At 50.2% G+C, this 18,239-nt stretch overlaps 1 protein-coding gene across 1 annotated transcript in view; it reads right to left on the bottom strand.

Annotated features, from left to right (window-relative positions):
- Window positions 1–18,239, bottom strand: part of GAB2 (GRB2 associated binding protein 2) — a 41,967-nt gene that overhangs the window by 5,761 nt on the left and 17,967 nt on the right. Inside the window, exons 2-6 of the mRNA XM_014947106.1 lie at window positions 8,680–8,920; window positions 4,479–5,065; window positions 3,370–3,464; window positions 2,355–2,637; window positions 1,095–1,185 (exon numbers count right to left, since the gene is read on the bottom strand). Coding sequence (XP_014802592.1) covers window positions 1,095–1,185; window positions 2,355–2,637; window positions 3,370–3,464; window positions 4,479–5,065; window positions 8,680–8,920 — 1,297 coding nt within the window. The remainder of the gene's footprint in view (window positions 1–1,094; window positions 1,186–2,354; window positions 2,638–3,369; window positions 3,465–4,478; window positions 5,066–8,679; window positions 8,921–18,239) is intronic.

The raw sequence follows: 18,239 nt of genomic DNA, 5'->3' as shown, positions 1-18,239 counted from the left end.
GGAGCCACAGCAGCCAGGCTGTGCTTCTGCCTTTCATTGGACAACATCCGACCACGAATTAGCAGCAGAACTGGAATTGTGCGAATCCTGTTATTTTTGGCCGGCGGACTTTGCTCTGAAGTGCTCAGGTTTCATTTTGCAGACTTCCCTCGGGCTAGGCTTTGCTTTCAAGGCAATCAAAACAGCCCCTGCGAGTGTCACCCTGTGTTTTGAGACCATAGCAGGGGTTTTTTTGAGGTAGGGGGAGGGATGGATGTGAAATCGTACCCCGCACCCCCAGGGCGGCTGAGTTGGGGTGGCTCAGCTGGATCACGAGTTGTGGTGGACCACAGGTCCCATCTCAGAGCCACAGCTCTCCAGGCGGTGTCAGATCCCAGAAATAGGAAATGTCTTCAAGGGATCTTAATTAGCTGCTCGGCCACACGCTGGGCTTTCATGTGAAATCCTGACTGAAACAGATTTATCATCCTGCCACCGGCTGGGATGTGGGAACGCTGGCTCTTACAGCTCTTGACAGAGCTTGTGAGGGGTCCAAGAGAGGAGCCACTCTACTTCAACACCATCTGGCCCAGGTCCTAAGTGTGGCCCTGTTGTGACCAAGGAAACCCCTGAATCCTGAATTGCCATGGTGTGGCAGGGTACTTTAGGAAAGAATTACTCTATAAATGCCCCTCTTCCCACATAGCACCTGCTGGTCCCTGATGGGGGTAGGATGCTGGGCAAGGTGGGCTTTCAGCCCAGCACAGATGTTTGCATGGCAAGACCAAGCCCTGCAGCTCCTGTTTCTAAAACCGACAAAGAACACGAGAGCTGAAGGGATCATCCAGATTTTGGGGAAATTTGGCTCTACATCCAAAGCCTGGGCTCCTTTCTAGCTTGATTCAAGATGGCCCGTGAGAAACATGCCCCTTGAACAAAAAGAGATGGTGGGCCAGAAGAAACAAGTGGAGGCAGAATGTCCCCCTTACACTCAGCCAGAGATGTTTAATCCAGGCCAGAGATGACAGTGTGGCTACATGTGGACACTGGTGATGATGGGACCAGAGATCTGCTATTGGAACAAAGCAAGAATTCATACCCCAACCATTACTCACGTTGGCCTGGACCAGGATTTCGTGACGGGCGATTTGAAGGGAAGCTCATCGATGACAGTGTTGTTCCTCAGGTCCAGCGGTGATGGCTTTGCTGGGGAGAGGAAAAGCCTTTTTTCAGAGGCAGCACGTTCCTACAATTCAGCATCCATAAATGGCATGCGAGGGTCCCCAGCAAACTGTTGGTTGCTCCCCATTCTGTTAATCAGCCCCCCAGCCCTCCTTCTGATAAAAAATACCCCCAACCAAAATCCTTGCACTCATTTATGCCAGGCCTAGGGGAAAACAGTGAATTTCTCCCCCTGACCCACAGCACTAAAGTGCAATGTGCCTACCAGGGAATGGAGATCTGATAAAAATGCCCAAACTCTTCAGTATAATAAGTACATTCGTTAGGGAGCTGTGATAACCCATAAGATGGGACAAGACCAGGCTCTGCCAGCCCTGAGGTGCCTCCCTCCAGAGCATTTTCCCATAGGGAAAGGGAAAGGACATCTGCAGGGTAACATGAAAGCCCTTCTCATCATGAGTGGTTCATTAGGTGGAAGAGAAGACCACTGCGCTCCAGACCCAGCCCTCGCCTAGCATGCTGTTGCCATTAGGTGCTGACATCCTAATGATGGAATGCCTCCACCTTGGCATCTCCTTGGTGACCAGTTGGGCAATGGTTTGGGGAGGGATTTGGAGGTTGTAGGCAAAGCCCCGAGGGAAGAGCTGACTAGGTCCAGCCAGTAGGAGACAGTAGGAGAAATTTGGGTCATCTGAATCCCACACAGAGATTTTGGGGTAGAGCGTGGGAAGATGCATGCTGCCCAGGAATAGGCTGCCCAGGGAGGTGGTTGGGTCACTATCCCTGGATGTGTTTAAGGGACGTTTAGATGTGGTACTGAGGGATATGGTGTAGGGGAGGACTTTGTAGAGTAGGGTAGATGGTTGGACTCGATGATCCCAAGGGTCTCTTCCAACCTGGATGATTCTATGATTCTATGATTCTATGCAGGCGAAGGGGGTGAGATCTTGCCTGTGACATGCATCTCCTGTAAAGGCCAGGAAGGGTTTGAGATAGGCTGTTTAAGTGCCACAAATGCTGCATTTGCACAATAGTCCTCCTCAAAGAGGAAGGGTTAGGGAAGATCTAAAGGTCTGAATGTCCTGGCCTACATAGGAGTCTACTGAGTGTGCACAAGATGACAGATGTAATCCAAAGTATTACAAGAACAGAAAGGTTCCTTGGAAGATTTGCCCACAAACAAGCGTTCTTACCTTTCCGGTCGGGTTTGAGGTTGCGGTTGACTGGTGGGGGCTGGATTTCACTCAACCGTCTGTGGCACTGTGCCATGGCTCCTCCTTTATGCACAGGGAGGGTGGCCGAGGACAACCCCACCAGGTCAAAGTGATGTGGCCCAGGGCTCATGGGGATGTAGAGATTTTGGGCATTGTCGTTGGCTTTCTCAGTGTGGATCAGGGGTGAGGAACCGGGGTTCATGGGGACGTAGTTGTCCTCGGAGTCAGTGCTGTGGGAGCGGGCCACCACTGCCTTGGCTTGCTGGGGGACAAATAGGAGGACGTGCTGTGAGCATCAGACACTGCTCAACCCCATCCCACTATAAATCCCTTCATCTCATCTCCAAACACACACCTTAGGTGGGACCAGCTCTAAATCTCAGCAGAGAGGGAAGGGGTGGTCTGTCCCCTCCTTGGCCATCAGTTTGCACTGAGAGGGTCTACCTCCACTGTTTCCAAGACACTGCGACATCCTGAGTTCAGGGAAAGGTCTTAATCACCCACACTAGAGCTTCTTCTCATGATCAGAGTGAGCTGCAGAAGCATGTTTAACCTGGAAAGTCATTTTTCCCTGGGCTCTGGCCATGACTAAAATGCAATATGAAAGGATGCTTTAATGTTATTTCCAGCTCAGGAAGTCTTAGAAAGTGCACAAAAGGGGCTCTTCTGGCAACATGTCAAAATTCAGCTCAGCAGCATCCCAGGTTTTCATGAAGTTGCCAAACTCCTGGGTGCTTTTTTGGGTTCAAAGCTCCAGGCAGATACACTCTGTGGAAGCACCCAAAGCACAGCTTTCCATGAGGTGCTGGGTTAAGCGGTTGTCCCTCCACCTCTACCCTGCAGGCCACCATGAACTGAAATCAGTATTAAAACCCTTCTTGACTTAGCTCTGCAGGGCTGGGATGCGAGGTCCCACCTCCAACCGTCTTGTCTCTGAATCTATAAGGATCAAATAGTACCTATAGTGTGGTGGCTGATACTGAGGCCAACTCACCAGGTAGGAGTTGTACCCGTCGTTCATCGACTCGACTGACTGCACAGCGCTGCTGCCCCCGTGCTGGGGGTACTCGTACGTCTCACAAGAAGAAGCTGCAAGACAACCACAAATGCACAACGTGTCCCAGCACAACTACAAATAACAGGGGCCCCTGAAAACAAAATCCAGGTACCGGGAGGGAGGTATCTATTCTTGATGATTCACATGTTGGTGGAAGACGTGGTTTTTATCCCGTCACGGGCTCCCTGCCATGTTCCCTCCCAATTAACATCCCTCTGATGCGTCAACGCAACTGCACGTGCCACACGGACCTAACCTGGTTCTGTCAAAGTGCAGCAAAATCCCAGGGGTAAAGACGTCAGATAAGGTAGATCACGGTGACAAAACTGGGTTAAGGGAGAGCTCCGTTACAGCTCGCTCAGCAGATGTAAGGGCTGGCTGTCTCCAGCAAGGGGAGGATGGGGTGAGGATGGGGTGCTAAACTCCCAGACTGGTCTGTCTACTGCTGAGCATGGGTCTGATCTCAGCCTAAATAGTGGTTTTTAGGTAGGAGGAGATGGAAGAGGCATTTCAGGGAGCTGTGTGCGTCGTTTACAGTATGTTTTCTCTCCAACCACCTCTTCTAATTTACTTTGCAAATATCTTGTCCCAGGCACAATGGTTGGAAAGGGCGTGTTCACCAAGGGCCCATCCATGGCCAATGGGAAGGGTGGTTCTGATGCACTGGAGACATTGGTTCTTGCAGATGTACAAGATTACGTCCCTGTCTGATGAGCAAAACCAAGGCAGCTCCAGTCTGAAGTATGTTCTGATAAATCTGGTTATGAATTGAAGCTAAAAATGCATGAAATCACCAAAATCTAGTTAAGAGCTGCATGGACAAGCAGTTTTGGGGTTTTGATTCAAGCAGAGCCTTGGGGATGCCTCTCTCTGCCTGTTGCATACAAAAACCAGGGCCAGATCCTGACTGTGGAGAGCCTCTTTGTGTTCAACCCCCTGGTAGATGCCAACAGCCACCCCAGTCCTACCACAACCCAGTGGGACTGACCTGTCCAAGGCTGCTAGACAGGACAAAACCACCCCCAGCTCCCAAACCCCAAATTCACCTCGGTGCAGCCTGCTGTTCTCCACTGCTGGCAGCGTGTTTCTCCGGGGAATGGTGGCTGGCATAGGGGCCAGCCCTAAGCTTTCACTGGGCTGGAGCCGTTGGGGTGGGCTACCCCACCGTGGCTCTGTTTGCCCGGGTTTCGGGGGCCGCGGGGGTGGTGCGGCGGGCGAGTCGCTGGCGGCCACCGCCAGAGCGTTGTGGTTCTTGTCCAGTGTAAATGTCCTGGGGATCTGGTAGATGGAGAGCGGGGTGGCAGGGATGTCATAGGAGTCCGTGGAGAGCTCTCCAAACTCCTTGCATAGGGTGTTGTTGGGAGTCTTGTAGGTGTAGACCTCCTCGTTATCCGTTTCGGAGCTGGTGAGGCTCGACTTGGGGTGGGTGTAGGAACCGAAGGAGCGCGGGAGGTCGTACGCACTGTCCCTGAACTCCGAGTTGTGCCTGCTGGGTTTTGGCAGGCTGTAAAAGCCGTGGAGCTGCCCGCTGACCCCATTCACGCAGTGCCCGTTGCCCTGCGAGAGCTTCTGGACCGCCGTGTCGCTCCTCATGAAGAAGGCGGACCTCGTGGCTTGGGAAAAGCTGGCACTCCTGGAGACGAAGGGAAGAAAGGGGCTGAGATGGGGGGGTGAGTTGGTCCTGGGGTGCACAGAGCTCTGCTCCCCCTGTTTGACACCTTCCCGACCCACACTGCCCAACCCCAGGGTGATGAGAACATCTCAGACCCATCTAAACATGCCCACAGCCCATTTTATGCTGAAACACCTTCAAAATGCCTCTGTCATGGGTGGGAAGTATGTGCACCCAGCTCCACGATAGGGCTATGGGCACGAACAAGCCTTTTATGCAGACATAAATTGCTCCAAAAGGCCAATTTTTGCACCAGTTGATAATGCAACAAGACATGGCTGCAAAGAGCCACCTTCAGCATCGCCACCATGGATTGGCTGCTCGTCTGTGGTGCAGGACAAAGACTTCCTCTCACTTCTGCGTTGCGAAGGTGTTGGAGAGGGACTGGAAAAATTCCCGATGGGAATTATTTCAAAGGCATTCCACCACCCTGCAAGCCCTGGGGAGGTGAGGACACTTCCCAGCTGGGATTTGGTGTTTGCAGCCCTGATCCACCGTGGAGGAGAAGTGAACCTTGGGGCTGAATTCAGATTTATAAAAGCCCTTGAGTTCCCCAGGGTGAGCAGGACAGAGTGGTCACTAGGTCTGTGCCTTGCTAACGATTCCTTGATTTGTATTGCGGTTAGTATTCCCAGGGATATGGAATACTCCAGAAGCCAAACACCAGGGACACTTCAGTCCTCTAATGACCGCTCGTTAGCCACTGCTCCACCACCAATTCCCTCCAAGGTGTTTCATCTCCTGTTTTATCCCTCCTACTGCTCCCTCTTTCAATGCTCTAGCCTTGCAGAAGATGATGAGCCTGGCCTTATCCACCCATAACCCCAGCAGATGACACTTTCTCAAGTTAAGGGATGCTTGAATTGGCCACTTGGGACTTTTCTCTCCCCCGCCATCAACCTCTGCCACCAACACAGCTCCACATCCCACAAGACCTGGGGAAATGCGAGCATGTCTGCAAGAGCACTGGGACATGAGGGCAAGATGTGGCAGAGCTGAGCATGGGTGACAACGATACCTTCCCTGAGCTGGCTGAAGCAGCGTGGAAGAAGAAAACATGGCAAAGTTCCTAAGAAGGGTCACCTTCCCATGAAGAGTTAGTGCATATGCACCAGGAGAGGGTGGCAGGTAGCCTTGGGCTTGGTCTTTTTGCTCAAAGAGTTTTAACCACCAGTGGGTCATGCTTTGGGGGACCAAATGCTCACAGCCCAGAAAGGGCTCAGGCAGCCCCATTTAAACATCTCCCCGTGGAAGAGGGTCCTGCCCTGTATCAACCACCACGCTGGGAAGAAGTGAAGTGGTTATTGGGAGCGGTTTCCAGTTGCATCAAATCACTGGGGAAGTGCCAGGCCTACAGGAAAAGCTGGGAGATGCTGGTTTATGTGGCTCAGGTGGGGTTGATGCTCTGCAGGGACAACAGGGACTCCGTTTCATGGAGCCAGCACGAGATGGCGCTCAGAAATAGGGCTTATTTGGGGAAAAAAAAACCCAAGTGGTGCTGCGATATGAGACATGAACCCTTGCCACCTCTGGAGCTCAGTCCCCCCGAGAGACCTTTGTGCTCTGGCAGGGTCATTTCGACCGAGGACTTGAAGCATCTCATGGGTTAATTAACCAGCATCGCCCTCCAATTAGCTACTATTACCCTCATTTTATGGATGAGTAAAGGAAGAGCTCAGGAGCTGAAAGGAGAGGGATTCCCAGCAGTCCCGCAGTCTGGCCCCACACACAGGCCATCGATCGGGGCCATTATTTCTGGCCCAGTTGCAGAAGCTGCCTCTGGCCAGTTTGTCCCAGCCCAGCATCATCAATGCTTGCTCCCTCCTCCTCCTCAGTGTCCCAGCTGCCGTCGGGTGGCTTTTAGGTAACCTTCCAGCTGCAGCGTCACAGGGCCTTTTTTTTTTTAAACACTGTTCCATTAACTCCATCTGAAGTTAATTTTTCTGAGCCATTTTTTTTCTGTTGTTGTTTTTGGGGTAGGGAAAGGCAGCTGCAGCAGGAAAGCCCAGCGGAGGCTGCAGCCCAGGCTCTGCTCTCACCTCAGGCCAGCTGGGCTCCAACCTCCTCTCCTTCCCTCCTTCCCTCTTCACTGCTCTTCGCCAGCCAAAACTCTTCACGCCAAAAAGACTCCTCGCTATTTAAGGCAACCGGCTGGGTCTGGAGGCGGAGAGCTGCTGCTCGCTCAGAAATACCACCCCATGCACCACAGGCTGCTGCGAAGCCCAGCAAGCTCTGGGCCACAGCAGGGATGAATGGTGGCAAACCTTGCCCATCCCTCTGGTTGTGTTTTTTTTTTCTTCTCCAAGGCAGGAATTAGGGCCCCGTCTGCAGGATCAGGGAGTGGTTGAGGTTGGAAGGGACTTCTGGAGATCATCTGGTCCAACAACCCTGCTTCAAGCAGGGTCGCCCAGAGTTGATTGCCCAGGGCCGTGCTCAGTTTGAATATCTCCAAGGATGGAGACTCCACAACATCCCTGGACATCTCCAAGGATGGACACTCCACACCTCCCTGTGCAATCTCCCTCTTCCTCGGTCCCCCTCTCATTGACAAAGTGTTTCCTCATGGAACCTGTGTTTCAGGTTGTGCCCATTGCTTCTGGTCCTGGAACTGGGCACCACTGACAAGAGCCTGGCTCTGTCTGCTTTGTACCCTCCCTTCAGGTATTTATACACATTGATGAGATCCCTCTGAGCCTTCTCTTCTTGAGGCTGAACAATCCCAGATCCCTCACCCTTTCCTCTCAGGAGAGGTGCTTCAGTCCCCTCAGCATCTTCGTGACCCCTTCCTGCTCTCTATCCCCAGTGTGTCCATGTCCCTCTTCTACAGGGGAGCCCAGCACTGGATCCAATACTCCACATGTGGTCTCACCAGTGCTGAGTAAAGGGGAAGGATCACCTCCTCAACCTGCTGGCAATACAGGTCTAATGCAGCCCTGGATACCATTTGCCTTCTTGGCTGCAAGGACCTATTGCTGGCTCACGTTCAACTTGGTGTCCACCAGGACTCCCAGGTCATTTTCTGCCAAGCTGCTTTCCATCTGGGTGGCCACCAGTATATATTGACGCTTGGGGTTGTTCCTCCCCAGGTGCAGGACTTTTACATTTCTCCTTGTTGAATTTCACGAGGTTCCTGCTGGCTCATTTCTCCAGCCTGTTGAGATCGCTCTGGTGAACCAGCATGACCCCCTGGTATATCAGTCACCACTCCTAGCTTGGTGTTATCAGCAAGCTGGTTGAGGGTACACTATGCCCCATCATCTAGATCATTAATAAAGATGTTAAACAGGACTGGATCCAGTATTGACACCATACTAGTGACTGGCCTCCAACTAGACTTTGCGCCACTGACGACCACCATTCAGCCACTTTTTAATCCAACCCAGAAAGCCAGGAAAGCTGAGAGCTCAGGAGGTTGCCACTCATCCCTCCTCCTCCCTCCTGTGATGAGATGAGACCATCACTCAGGGCTTCCAGCTGGGTTTTACGTATCTCCAAGGATGGAGGTGGGTTGAGCCGCTCACCCCCAGCCCTCCCTTGGTTATCCCCAAGGTTTGCTCCCAGGCGGGCTACAATACCTTGCGTTTTCTGACTTTCTGCTCATACACTGGTGGAGGAAAAGGTAGTCCTGGGGGGCACTGGCAGACAGGGTGCTCTGGAGGTGGCTGGCGGGCGAGTCGAAGGTGAAGAGGGTGGGCTGGCTGGAGTGGGATGGCGCTGAGGACTTGCGCTCTCGCAGCAGGTGGTGGCTGGCACCGCTGAGCTCTGCCGGGGAGGACCGCGGCGCGTGGTTCATGGAGGCGAGGGTCCTCAGGGTATCTGTGGAGGGGAAAAAACACACCTGGTGAGAGGCCGGACGCGGGGACTCCACAGCCTGTGTTCCTGGGATTTTCCTTACTTAAATGCTCCGGCGTTTATGGAGGATGGTGTGGTTTGCTTATGGCTCTGAATGATGCTCTCAGCAACAGGCTCCTCTCCTTCGGAGCACATGCAACTATAGGTACCATACAGGGAATTAAATATTCTATCGTATTTCATAATTTTATCTTATTTTATCATTTTATCATATTTTATGCTTAGCGGCTTGCAGGGACATCGGGGGGATGGCAGCCCAATTCACAGGGAGCTCAGTGGGTTGTTAAAACCTAATTAAAAAGGAAAAGGAAGGAAAGAGCTTTCACACCACAATTTCTGCTTCTCGCTTTTCATTGAGACCTTTGGTAGGTGGCATTAGAGATATGATTTAAGTCATCCCCATCCCTCTGCGTAAGGTATCGCAGCCATCCCTTTACAGCAGGGTAAACTGCAGTGGAAATATGGATGGACTTAATGACAGCAGAGAAGACAAATATACCCACTTTGCCCAATTCTCTATTAATTATGTGACCTCAAAAGAGTTCCTGCTGTTTTTTGCTAGTAAAATAGGATGCAGACCCAAAGTGTGACTCCCCTCCCCATTGCTCATGGAGAAATGAACTTTAAAATACGAAATTAGTTTAAAACAAGAATATCCCAGAGATCAGGAACAACCCAGCAACCCTCTGATAAATGTGCTCCAAGAATTTGAACCTCGAGTGAATTTTTACAGCCAAGCTGTAAACCCCTATTGAAAAAAAACAACACTAAAACCCCAGAAAACCTGCAAGCTGCAGAATATTTTGGGAAAGCTGATCCATCTCTGGCTGCAGAAGACCACGTAGAAGACCACGCGTGATCTCCCTGCCATGCATGCACCCCTGGTGTGTGAAAACCACTCATGGTGGTTCACTGAAGTCACCCTTTAGAATAGCTGTGTTTTACATTTATTTGGTGCTGATGCAAAACACAGAAAAAATCGAAACCCTAACAAAGAGAATACCTTTCCCTGAGTAAATCCGCCTGTTTTTTGGCCAATGCTGATTTAGGATCCCCAACACAATGTCCATCTGCTCCTCAAATTGGACTTCAGACACCCAAATTAGACTTCAGACACCCAAATTAGACTTCAGAACCTGCTCTGATATGTGGACTAAGGGGATTTTAGAGATTTCCAACCTCTTTTTTCCATTCCTTCCCTCAAATGCCAGACCTTAGCAGAAATTTTGGGCCACACCTTCTTACGCCGCAGAGAAATGAGTTCTCTGCAAAATGGCTGTCATGGCTTGGACAAGGAGATGCTCCACACGGGGTGATTTTTCACTGACTTCTGAATTGTGTCAAGATACAAAATCGATCTGTCTGCCGCTCGTTCACCGCTACTACATTTTTTTTCCTGGCGTTACTGCAAACTTCACCCGATGCAGAAAAAGTACATTAATAAAAGCCAGAGAGCGTGTCTCGACTCTGTTGTTTGGTTTGTGCTAAACACAGAAAGGATCAATATTTAACATTGACATTAATGGTGGGGGATGAGAGCTTAAAACTCTGATTCCTGTCTTCTTTGCATGGGCATTAAATATCCCTTGGTGCTTTTCATGGGAGTAAATGGTTGTCTCGGTGTCCTTGGACAAAACACTGCCTTGACCCTCAACCTTATTAAATATTTATCCCATAGCAATGCAGACTGATCCCCACTGGAAAAGGAGTCTTGAGAGCTCTGTGAGTCCCAAATCAAGTGCTTTGAGCTCAACCAGCGTGGTAGAGCCCATACCCATGTTGGTATCAAAACCAGGGGGGCTGTACCTAAAGTGCCTCTCAGGAACAGCCCCCTGGTCTTGCTACTCCTGCATCATGGCCAGGAATCGCCCATGATGTTGGGCTTTGGCCAAAACTCTTCCAAGGATGGTGTGAGGATGGCATGTTAGTTGTGTTCCCATCCCAGCACAAAGGTCACCTCTGGGGACAAGCGTAAGCTGCACTGGGTTGGGGTCCCTCTGCTCTGAGGAGTCCTCCAACACTATCCCTGCAGGCTCTACACTTAACTATTGCATGGAAAAACCACGGCAGACCAAAATTACACCAATTTATCTGTGCCAACACAGCCAAAGGGGAGAGCTGGGGCAACACAGAGGAGACAGTCCCCAGCATCACAGCAAGTTCAAATCACAACACTTTGAGGAGCCCAGTGAATCCTGCGCTGCCAGGAGACTCTGATCCTTTCCCAAAAATCAGTCTGACTCGGGGAAACGGGAGAGGGCAGCGCAGAAAATCACACTTATTGAAAGAAGGATGAATTACCCTGTGGTCACTCTGACCACAAAAAAGAAAAGGGGGGGATGGAGGGGAGCAGGAGGCAACGCCTGGTAAAAAGCACGCCGCTTCCCCGGGGGAAGCCGCTCTATCGACGGCCGCATTGATTTTCAAAAATGAATTCCCAGCTCGCTTCCCGCAGCGACCCGGCCACCGAGAGCATTAGTGGGAGCCAATTCAGGGCTCACGCACTCCATTAGGTCTGTGAGATGAACTCCGTAATAGCAGGTGAGAGATGGATTGCTTGGTGGGGCTGGGAGGGTATTGAAAGGGCTGGGGAGATAAATTCTGCAGCTGCAGAAGGGGACTGGCCAAGATTGCTCGGTATTTTTGAGGTTGTGGGGGCTTTTTTTTGCACTAGGAAAAAGGGCAGCTCATGAGCTCAGGTCACACGCTGACGATGGGTCCTGCTGGGGGGGCAGAAAAGGAGGCAAGAAAGGAATTGAGGCAGAAAAATAGTATTTGATGACTAGTACATGCTGAAGGGAAAAGTCAAGACATTTTTGCTCTCACCTTGACCTGAAATGGAGAAAGGCCCCATGAGGGTAAGGCATACAGAGTGAATTACAAGCCAGAGGTCCTAAAGCTATTTCAACTTGCCACGCTGCAGTGCCCAGCTCCCAGGCCGTGAGGACCAACACTCCTTTCCTGTGTCCATGCAGGGGACTTAGTGAATAACCTCCAGGGGGTCCCATCCAGAGACCTCCAGACATTGATTCCACCCACATCATGACCCAAGATGCTCAACTCACTCCACCCATGAGCCAAAAAGATTACCCCTTCTCCATTCCTGATGGTCATCCGCCTCGGGGCCACGGATAAACCCATGGCTCTCCTTAATTTAACAGCATAGACGTAACCTTCAAATCCCTTGGCTTTATGCTGAGATATTGAGTTTATATTGAGGGAATGTATCAAATACAGCCAAGGAGGGATAAGATCCTGTTCCAGTTCCTATTGCCATTCCCGGGGGGGGCAGAGTTAAGGTTATGTAGTGGGGCCATGTGGGAAGTATCATCTTAACCCCACGTTTCCTGGCTGGTTCTCCTTCGAGTTCGGGGAATTGGACTCTCACGGTCTAGAAAAGGCGGTGTTGGACGCCCACAACTTAAAAATTCAACCTAAAAATTCAATGTCAGCAGCATGCCTTGCATGCATACGTCTTGCTGGGCTTGTGCTACAGCTGTTGTGCTGGTCCCCACGAGAAAGCAAGCCAGATGCTCTCTGGGGATGAGCCAGCACAGCCCTGCAGAACCCCACGGTGCCGGGCAGGCTTTGTCAGTTGAAGGCTCGTCACTCACTAGTCCAGGTTAAGATGTGCCTTTTTGGCCATGTGTTGCAGCAAAGAGGGGGAAAAATCTCTTTGAGACTCCATCCCCGAAGCAAAAATACGCCACTGCGAGTACGGCCGGCAACAGGATGGACTAGGCTGGGAGCCAGGAATTTTTTATGAATGTTTTCAATCCCCCAACGTGGTATTTCCCTCCTTGCTGACAGCTCTGAATTCCCTTGCTCAGAGCGCTCGCTTATTGCTGTGTGTACGGAGCTTTGCACAATGTTCCTGGGCTTATCAGAGTGAAATAATTACTCAGCCTCCTTTGGAAATTGTTGCTCATAACGGACTTTTTCACCGGATCCATGATGTCAGCTTTCCCCGCCTGAAGTCAGAGGCTGGGACTACAACTCCCTGTATCCCACGGATTTGAAATGATGCCCCTGGGAAGGTGGTGATTTTTGGGTGTCGCTAAATCCCTGCGCTCCTGTCGATGGTCACAGCAAAGGTGACAGGTTTTCTCAGAATCCCTGAGTGGCACAAAATTCCCTGTGATGCCCACACTGTGCTGGCAAGGGTGAGATGGTCTGAGGGGCCTCGCAGATAAGGGCTCCTCAGATCTGCCCTGGTAAATAAGGCCACAAACACTGCTTACTTCATGCCAGTTAAAAATATGTCTGATGAGATTATTTTTTTTAAGGAGGGAATAATAGGAACGTACTAGAAATAATCCCTAGGATTGAGTTGGGCAGAGTGGGCTCATGTGCTATCATCTTCCCCTCTCTTTGGAGCAGCTCCATCATTTTTCAGCAAAAAAGTGGGGGAACCTTCTCCCATGGGAATCTGCCTGCACCTCTGCTTTCACTGCCAGCTCGAGCACTAATAGAAAAAAAATAATTTAAAAAAAAGACAAACAACCCTACCAAAACAAGCCCTCCACGTGCTTCTTCTGGCAGGGAGGGAACAAAGAACAAGTCCGATGGATGAGTCACCACACCATCGTGCTGCCAGGAGGCCCTGGGATGCCGTGAGGATGAGTATGGCACCCGAGGAAGGTTTATTTACTGAGCTTTCCCTATCGCCTCCGAGTTGGACGGCATTTGGAAAAGCTGTTGTCAGTCTGAGGACGCCTTAGCAGGTCACCTGCTAAAGGTTTCCTCTGGCAGGTTAGTTGGAAAAAGCATATGATTTGGATAATTTCCCCTCTCCGGTTTCTGTAAGGACAGGGAGATGTGTGCAAGGACACAGGTACCCTAATATTCGGTGTTGCCCAAATTTTCAGTGCCAAGCAGGAGGAGTGGAGCTCCCCTAAATTGAGGAAGGGGCAAGGTAGGACCCATCACAGCTGCATCCTCCACTGCAGAGGAGCTGAAGGATGAGGACAAAAGTGACCTCTATCGGGCTTTTGAGATTTTCCTTTCCACTTTCTGCTGCTTATTGCCATTTGCTTTGAGGAACCGGTCAGGCCAGACTAGCAAAGGGGAAGGAGGAGCATCATGACTTTATGAAGAGGGATCTGCTGCACAGAGAGATAAGGGCATGGTTTCTCTTACCCAGTTACTAAGTGATACGTAGCCTAAGCTGGTTCCCTTAGCTTCCCTCTATCAACAACAGTGAACCCCCCCAACTATTTAAGCATCCAACGCAGGATGGGGAGAATTACCCGAGAAGGAGTTGATGGGAGAGACGGTGAGACAAAGATGAGTGGCACAAACAGTATCGTCTCTGCCCATTAGTGTCAGGGTTCTGCTTGCATTTGTATGAAACAACTGAAAAACAACAGTAATGTAAGAGTGTCTGCCTTGGAGAAGCATGGGAACCAAGGGGAAAAATCACAGAGCTGGAGAGTGAGTGAGTGAGAAGAGAGGGAAAGGAGCCAAGTCAGATCATCCTGACCTCAAAGCATTATATATCTCAGTTATTTTAACAGCAATCGATGCTTTGAAGGACAAAGGGGCAGAAGGGGGAGAGGCTGAAACAGAAGCGATGAGATGCTTCTCCCTGGAGAACACAGGTTTGCTTTTATGAGATGAGGCTCTGCCCAAAATCCCATCCCTGCCCTGGGAACCATCTCTTGGTGGCAGTGACCCAGCTCTGTGTCATATCAGCATGCCCCGCACATGGCGGCTACCCTTTAAAGAGCAAATCTGCCGCTCGATTGTGGAGCTCAACCTTTCATGTCAATATTTGGAGGTCTAACATTTGGCCAGATGGGGTTGTCTGGTGCACACCTATTTATTTTTGTTATAAGGGCTTCAGTGCTGGAGATAAAAGCAGATGAACGTGGATGCTTGCAGACCTTGGCTTTCATGTGACCTTGAGTATCCCACCTGGGACATCCTTATCTGAGAGCCCTGGAGTGGGACAACGACCCATAGCTGGGGATGAAGGACAATCCCAGAGTCGCAGCGTGGGCTGGGACAGGCTTCATTTGCTCCACAGAACCAGCCTCGTCTCCGACCCTCTGCTTCATGAATCATCATCTCTGACATTGCAAAACCAATTTAGTGAGGGATTAAATGGAAAAAAAGAAAAAAGATAAAAAGGCTGGAACAGAAGTAAAGGGCAAAGACACTGGGTTGTGACTGTGCAAAACACAGAGTGGTCTCAAGGAGGGTATTTTTACCTTTTTCATTTAGGGATAAGGTGGCAAAAACAAAGCAATGGGAATGTGCAAAATTATCTGCTTTCTGTCTGCGGGTGGCACATGTGATTTCTGCAGATGCCAGGGGCATCCTTGGCAAATCTGGCTGGAGGTATGAGCAGTCTGTGGAGCCCAGTGCCGCAGGACAGGGCTGAAGCCATTGAAAGCTAAGAGCTATGGAAAGAGATGACACATTTATATGAGAAAAGGTTTTTTTCCCCTCTGCAGAGGCAGCCTCCTGATGGCCCAGCATCAAACCAGCTTTCTTACTGTGTAAAATGAAGCTCCAGCATCCTGTTTTGGAGGATAACATTGATTATTATCATAGAATCATAGAATTTCCTGCGTTGGAAGGGACCTTTCAGATCATCAAGTCCAACAATCAACCTAACACTGACAAAAAACATCACTAAACCATATCTCTAAGCACCACATCTACCTGTCTTTTAAATCCTTCCAGGGGTGGTGACCCCACCACTTCCCAGAGCAGCCTGTTCCAATGATTAATCACCCTTTCAGTGTAAAAATTTTTCCTAATATCCAATCTAAACCTCCCCTGGTGCAACTTGAGGCCTTTTCCTCTTGTCCTATCACCTGTTCCTTGGGAGAAGAGACGACCTCCCATGGCTACACCCTCCTTTCAGGGAGTTGTAGACAGGGAGGAGGGCTCCCTTCGGCCTCCTTTTCTCCAGGCTGAACACCCCCAGCTCCCTCAGCCGCTCCTCACAGGACTTGTTCTCCAGACTCCTCACCAGCTCCGTTGCCCTTCTCAATTATTGCCCTTCCCCATTATTGTTGTTTATTATCATTGGTTATTACCATGGATAATGATGATGATGATGATTAGTGATTTTGGCATTTTCTAAAGGGGCTTTCCCTTGGACATTGTGCCATCGCAGTCTCACCCAGTTCTATGGTCCAACATGCCACCAGCGAGCAGGGTGAAAGCCCAGAAGCTGGTGCACCATTGATTTTGCATCCTCTAGCCCAGGAAAAACTTACTTTCAGGTCCTGAATGCATTTTTTGTCGTCCTCCTTATTGTTCACTATGAGCAGTACGTGGGTGCCTTTCCTTGCCTGAGCAAACCTGGGTGCACGCCTCACTTAGCAGGGATGGAGAAGAAGAAAGGATGAATCCCAGCCTAATCCCAGCCAGGGCTTCTTAACGGCTCGCTTTAAATTTTATAGCCCTTTTTATGGTGCTGGGAGCGTAGGTCTTAAATGCTCCAGGAGAGCAAAGGAAAACTTTCGCTAGGAGGAAATGTGAACCCATTTTATTTATGCATGATTTAGTACCATTTCTATTCAAGGGAGCGCACGGAAGGCCCAAATATTTGCACTTTGTATTATAGAAGAACTGCCATTCCCAGCTCTTTACAGAAGTAATTTATTTCAATCTCTCCTTACCTTGGGGGAGAAACATTATAACTCCTGGTTTGCTGGGGAGTCAATAAAACAGCAGCACCTTTAAAGGTCTGCTTTGCCATTGTTCAGCAAGGCAGCAATGGGGAAAGGTAGAGGATCCCCAAATTTCTCCTCTCAGAGCCTCCTTCCTCATGGATGCATTTGCACCCATGTGTGGGACCAAACCACGGGAAGTTTGGTCCCATTTTTCTCTCGTCTATTTGGGATTAATGTTATTTTTTTGCTCCCTGGGTGGTATTTTAGACAATGGGTTAAAAGGAAAGGGAGGTGGGTACTGTGCATGGGGCAGGGAAAAAGATGGGGGCAGCGGGTTGTGGTAGAGCCCTGAATTTTTCAGGTGAGCCTGATACGCTCACACGGGGCAATATCAACTGCAAAACCTGAAAGAGGAGAGAAAAGAAGTCATTAACCCCCATGGCTGCAATACTGCGTCCCTGAACCAGAGAGCAAAGCAGCCCGGGGTCAGTGCGAGCAAGGGTCAGTTCATCCCCAGAAAACACACCCTCAGGGATGGGGACTCAACAAAATAAAATAGTTTGGCTTGGGTCTTTTTCTTTGCTGGAAGTTCAGCTCTCCCTTTTTACAGAATCACAGAATCTTCTAGGTTGGAAGGGACCTTAAAGATCATCTTGTCCAACTGTCAATCTAACTTTGACAGAAATAAACACCTACACAACAAACAAAAAGAAAAACAAAAAGCAATACCATCACTAAACCATACCTCCCAGCACTACATCAACCCATCTTCTGAACACCTCCAGGGATGGTGCCTCAACCACCTCAACCATATCCCTGGGCAGCCCATTCCAATGTCTGATAACCCTTTCGATGAAAAATTTTTTCCTAATATCCAGCCTCAACCTCCCCTGGTGCAACTTTAGGCCATTTCCTCTCGTCCTGTCGCCTGTGACTTGGAAGAAGAGACCGACCCCCACCTCTCTACACCTTCCTTTCAGGGAGTTGTAGCTATAAGGTCTCCCCTCAGCCTCCTCTTCTCCAGACTGAACACCCCCAGCTCCCTCAGCCTCTCCTCATAAGACTTGTGCTCCACACCCCTCACCATCTTTGTTGCCCTTCTCTGGACCTGCTCCAGCACCTTGATGTCTTTTTTATGGTAGGGAGCCCAAAACTGGACACAGTACTCAAGGTGGGGCCTCACCAGTGCCCAGTCCAGGGGGATGATCACCTCTTGGGCCCTACTCCCCACGCTGTTCCTGACACAGGTCAGGATACCATTGGCCTTCTTGGCCACCTGGGCACACTGCTGGCTCATGTTCAGCCCACAGTCAACCAACACCCCCAGGTCCTTTTCTCCAGCCACTCTGCCCCAAGCCTGTAGGGCTGCATTCCACCTCTGCAGCCTTTACTTTCAAAACAAGCCCCTCTGCAAAGGTTCTCCATGCAGTTTTTCTTCTTTTTGGGGTACGGACATACCCTGTTCACATATTAGAATTATGTAAAGAACTCCTGGAGGCAAAATCATTCCTAAGATGTTGAGAGTAAAATGCAAAAAGAGAAATCTCTGCAGGCGATGGGAGGACTGTGCCTTCCACAGCCACTCTCTGGCTGGGCTCTGCCACACCAGCGCTCCAGCAGAAAGGCAAACAGCTCAAAAAGCCATCCTGAAT

Source organism: Calidris pugnax, unplaced genomic scaffold, assembly GCF_001431845.1.
Source record: "Calidris pugnax isolate Ruff unplaced genomic scaffold, ASM143184v1 scaffold121, whole genome shotgun sequence".
Classification (NCBI taxonomy): Eukaryota; Metazoa; Chordata; class Aves; order Charadriiformes; family Scolopacidae; genus Calidris; species Calidris pugnax.
The sequence above is the reverse complement of the archived record's forward strand: the minus strand, read 5'-3'. Positions and strand labels throughout refer to the sequence as shown.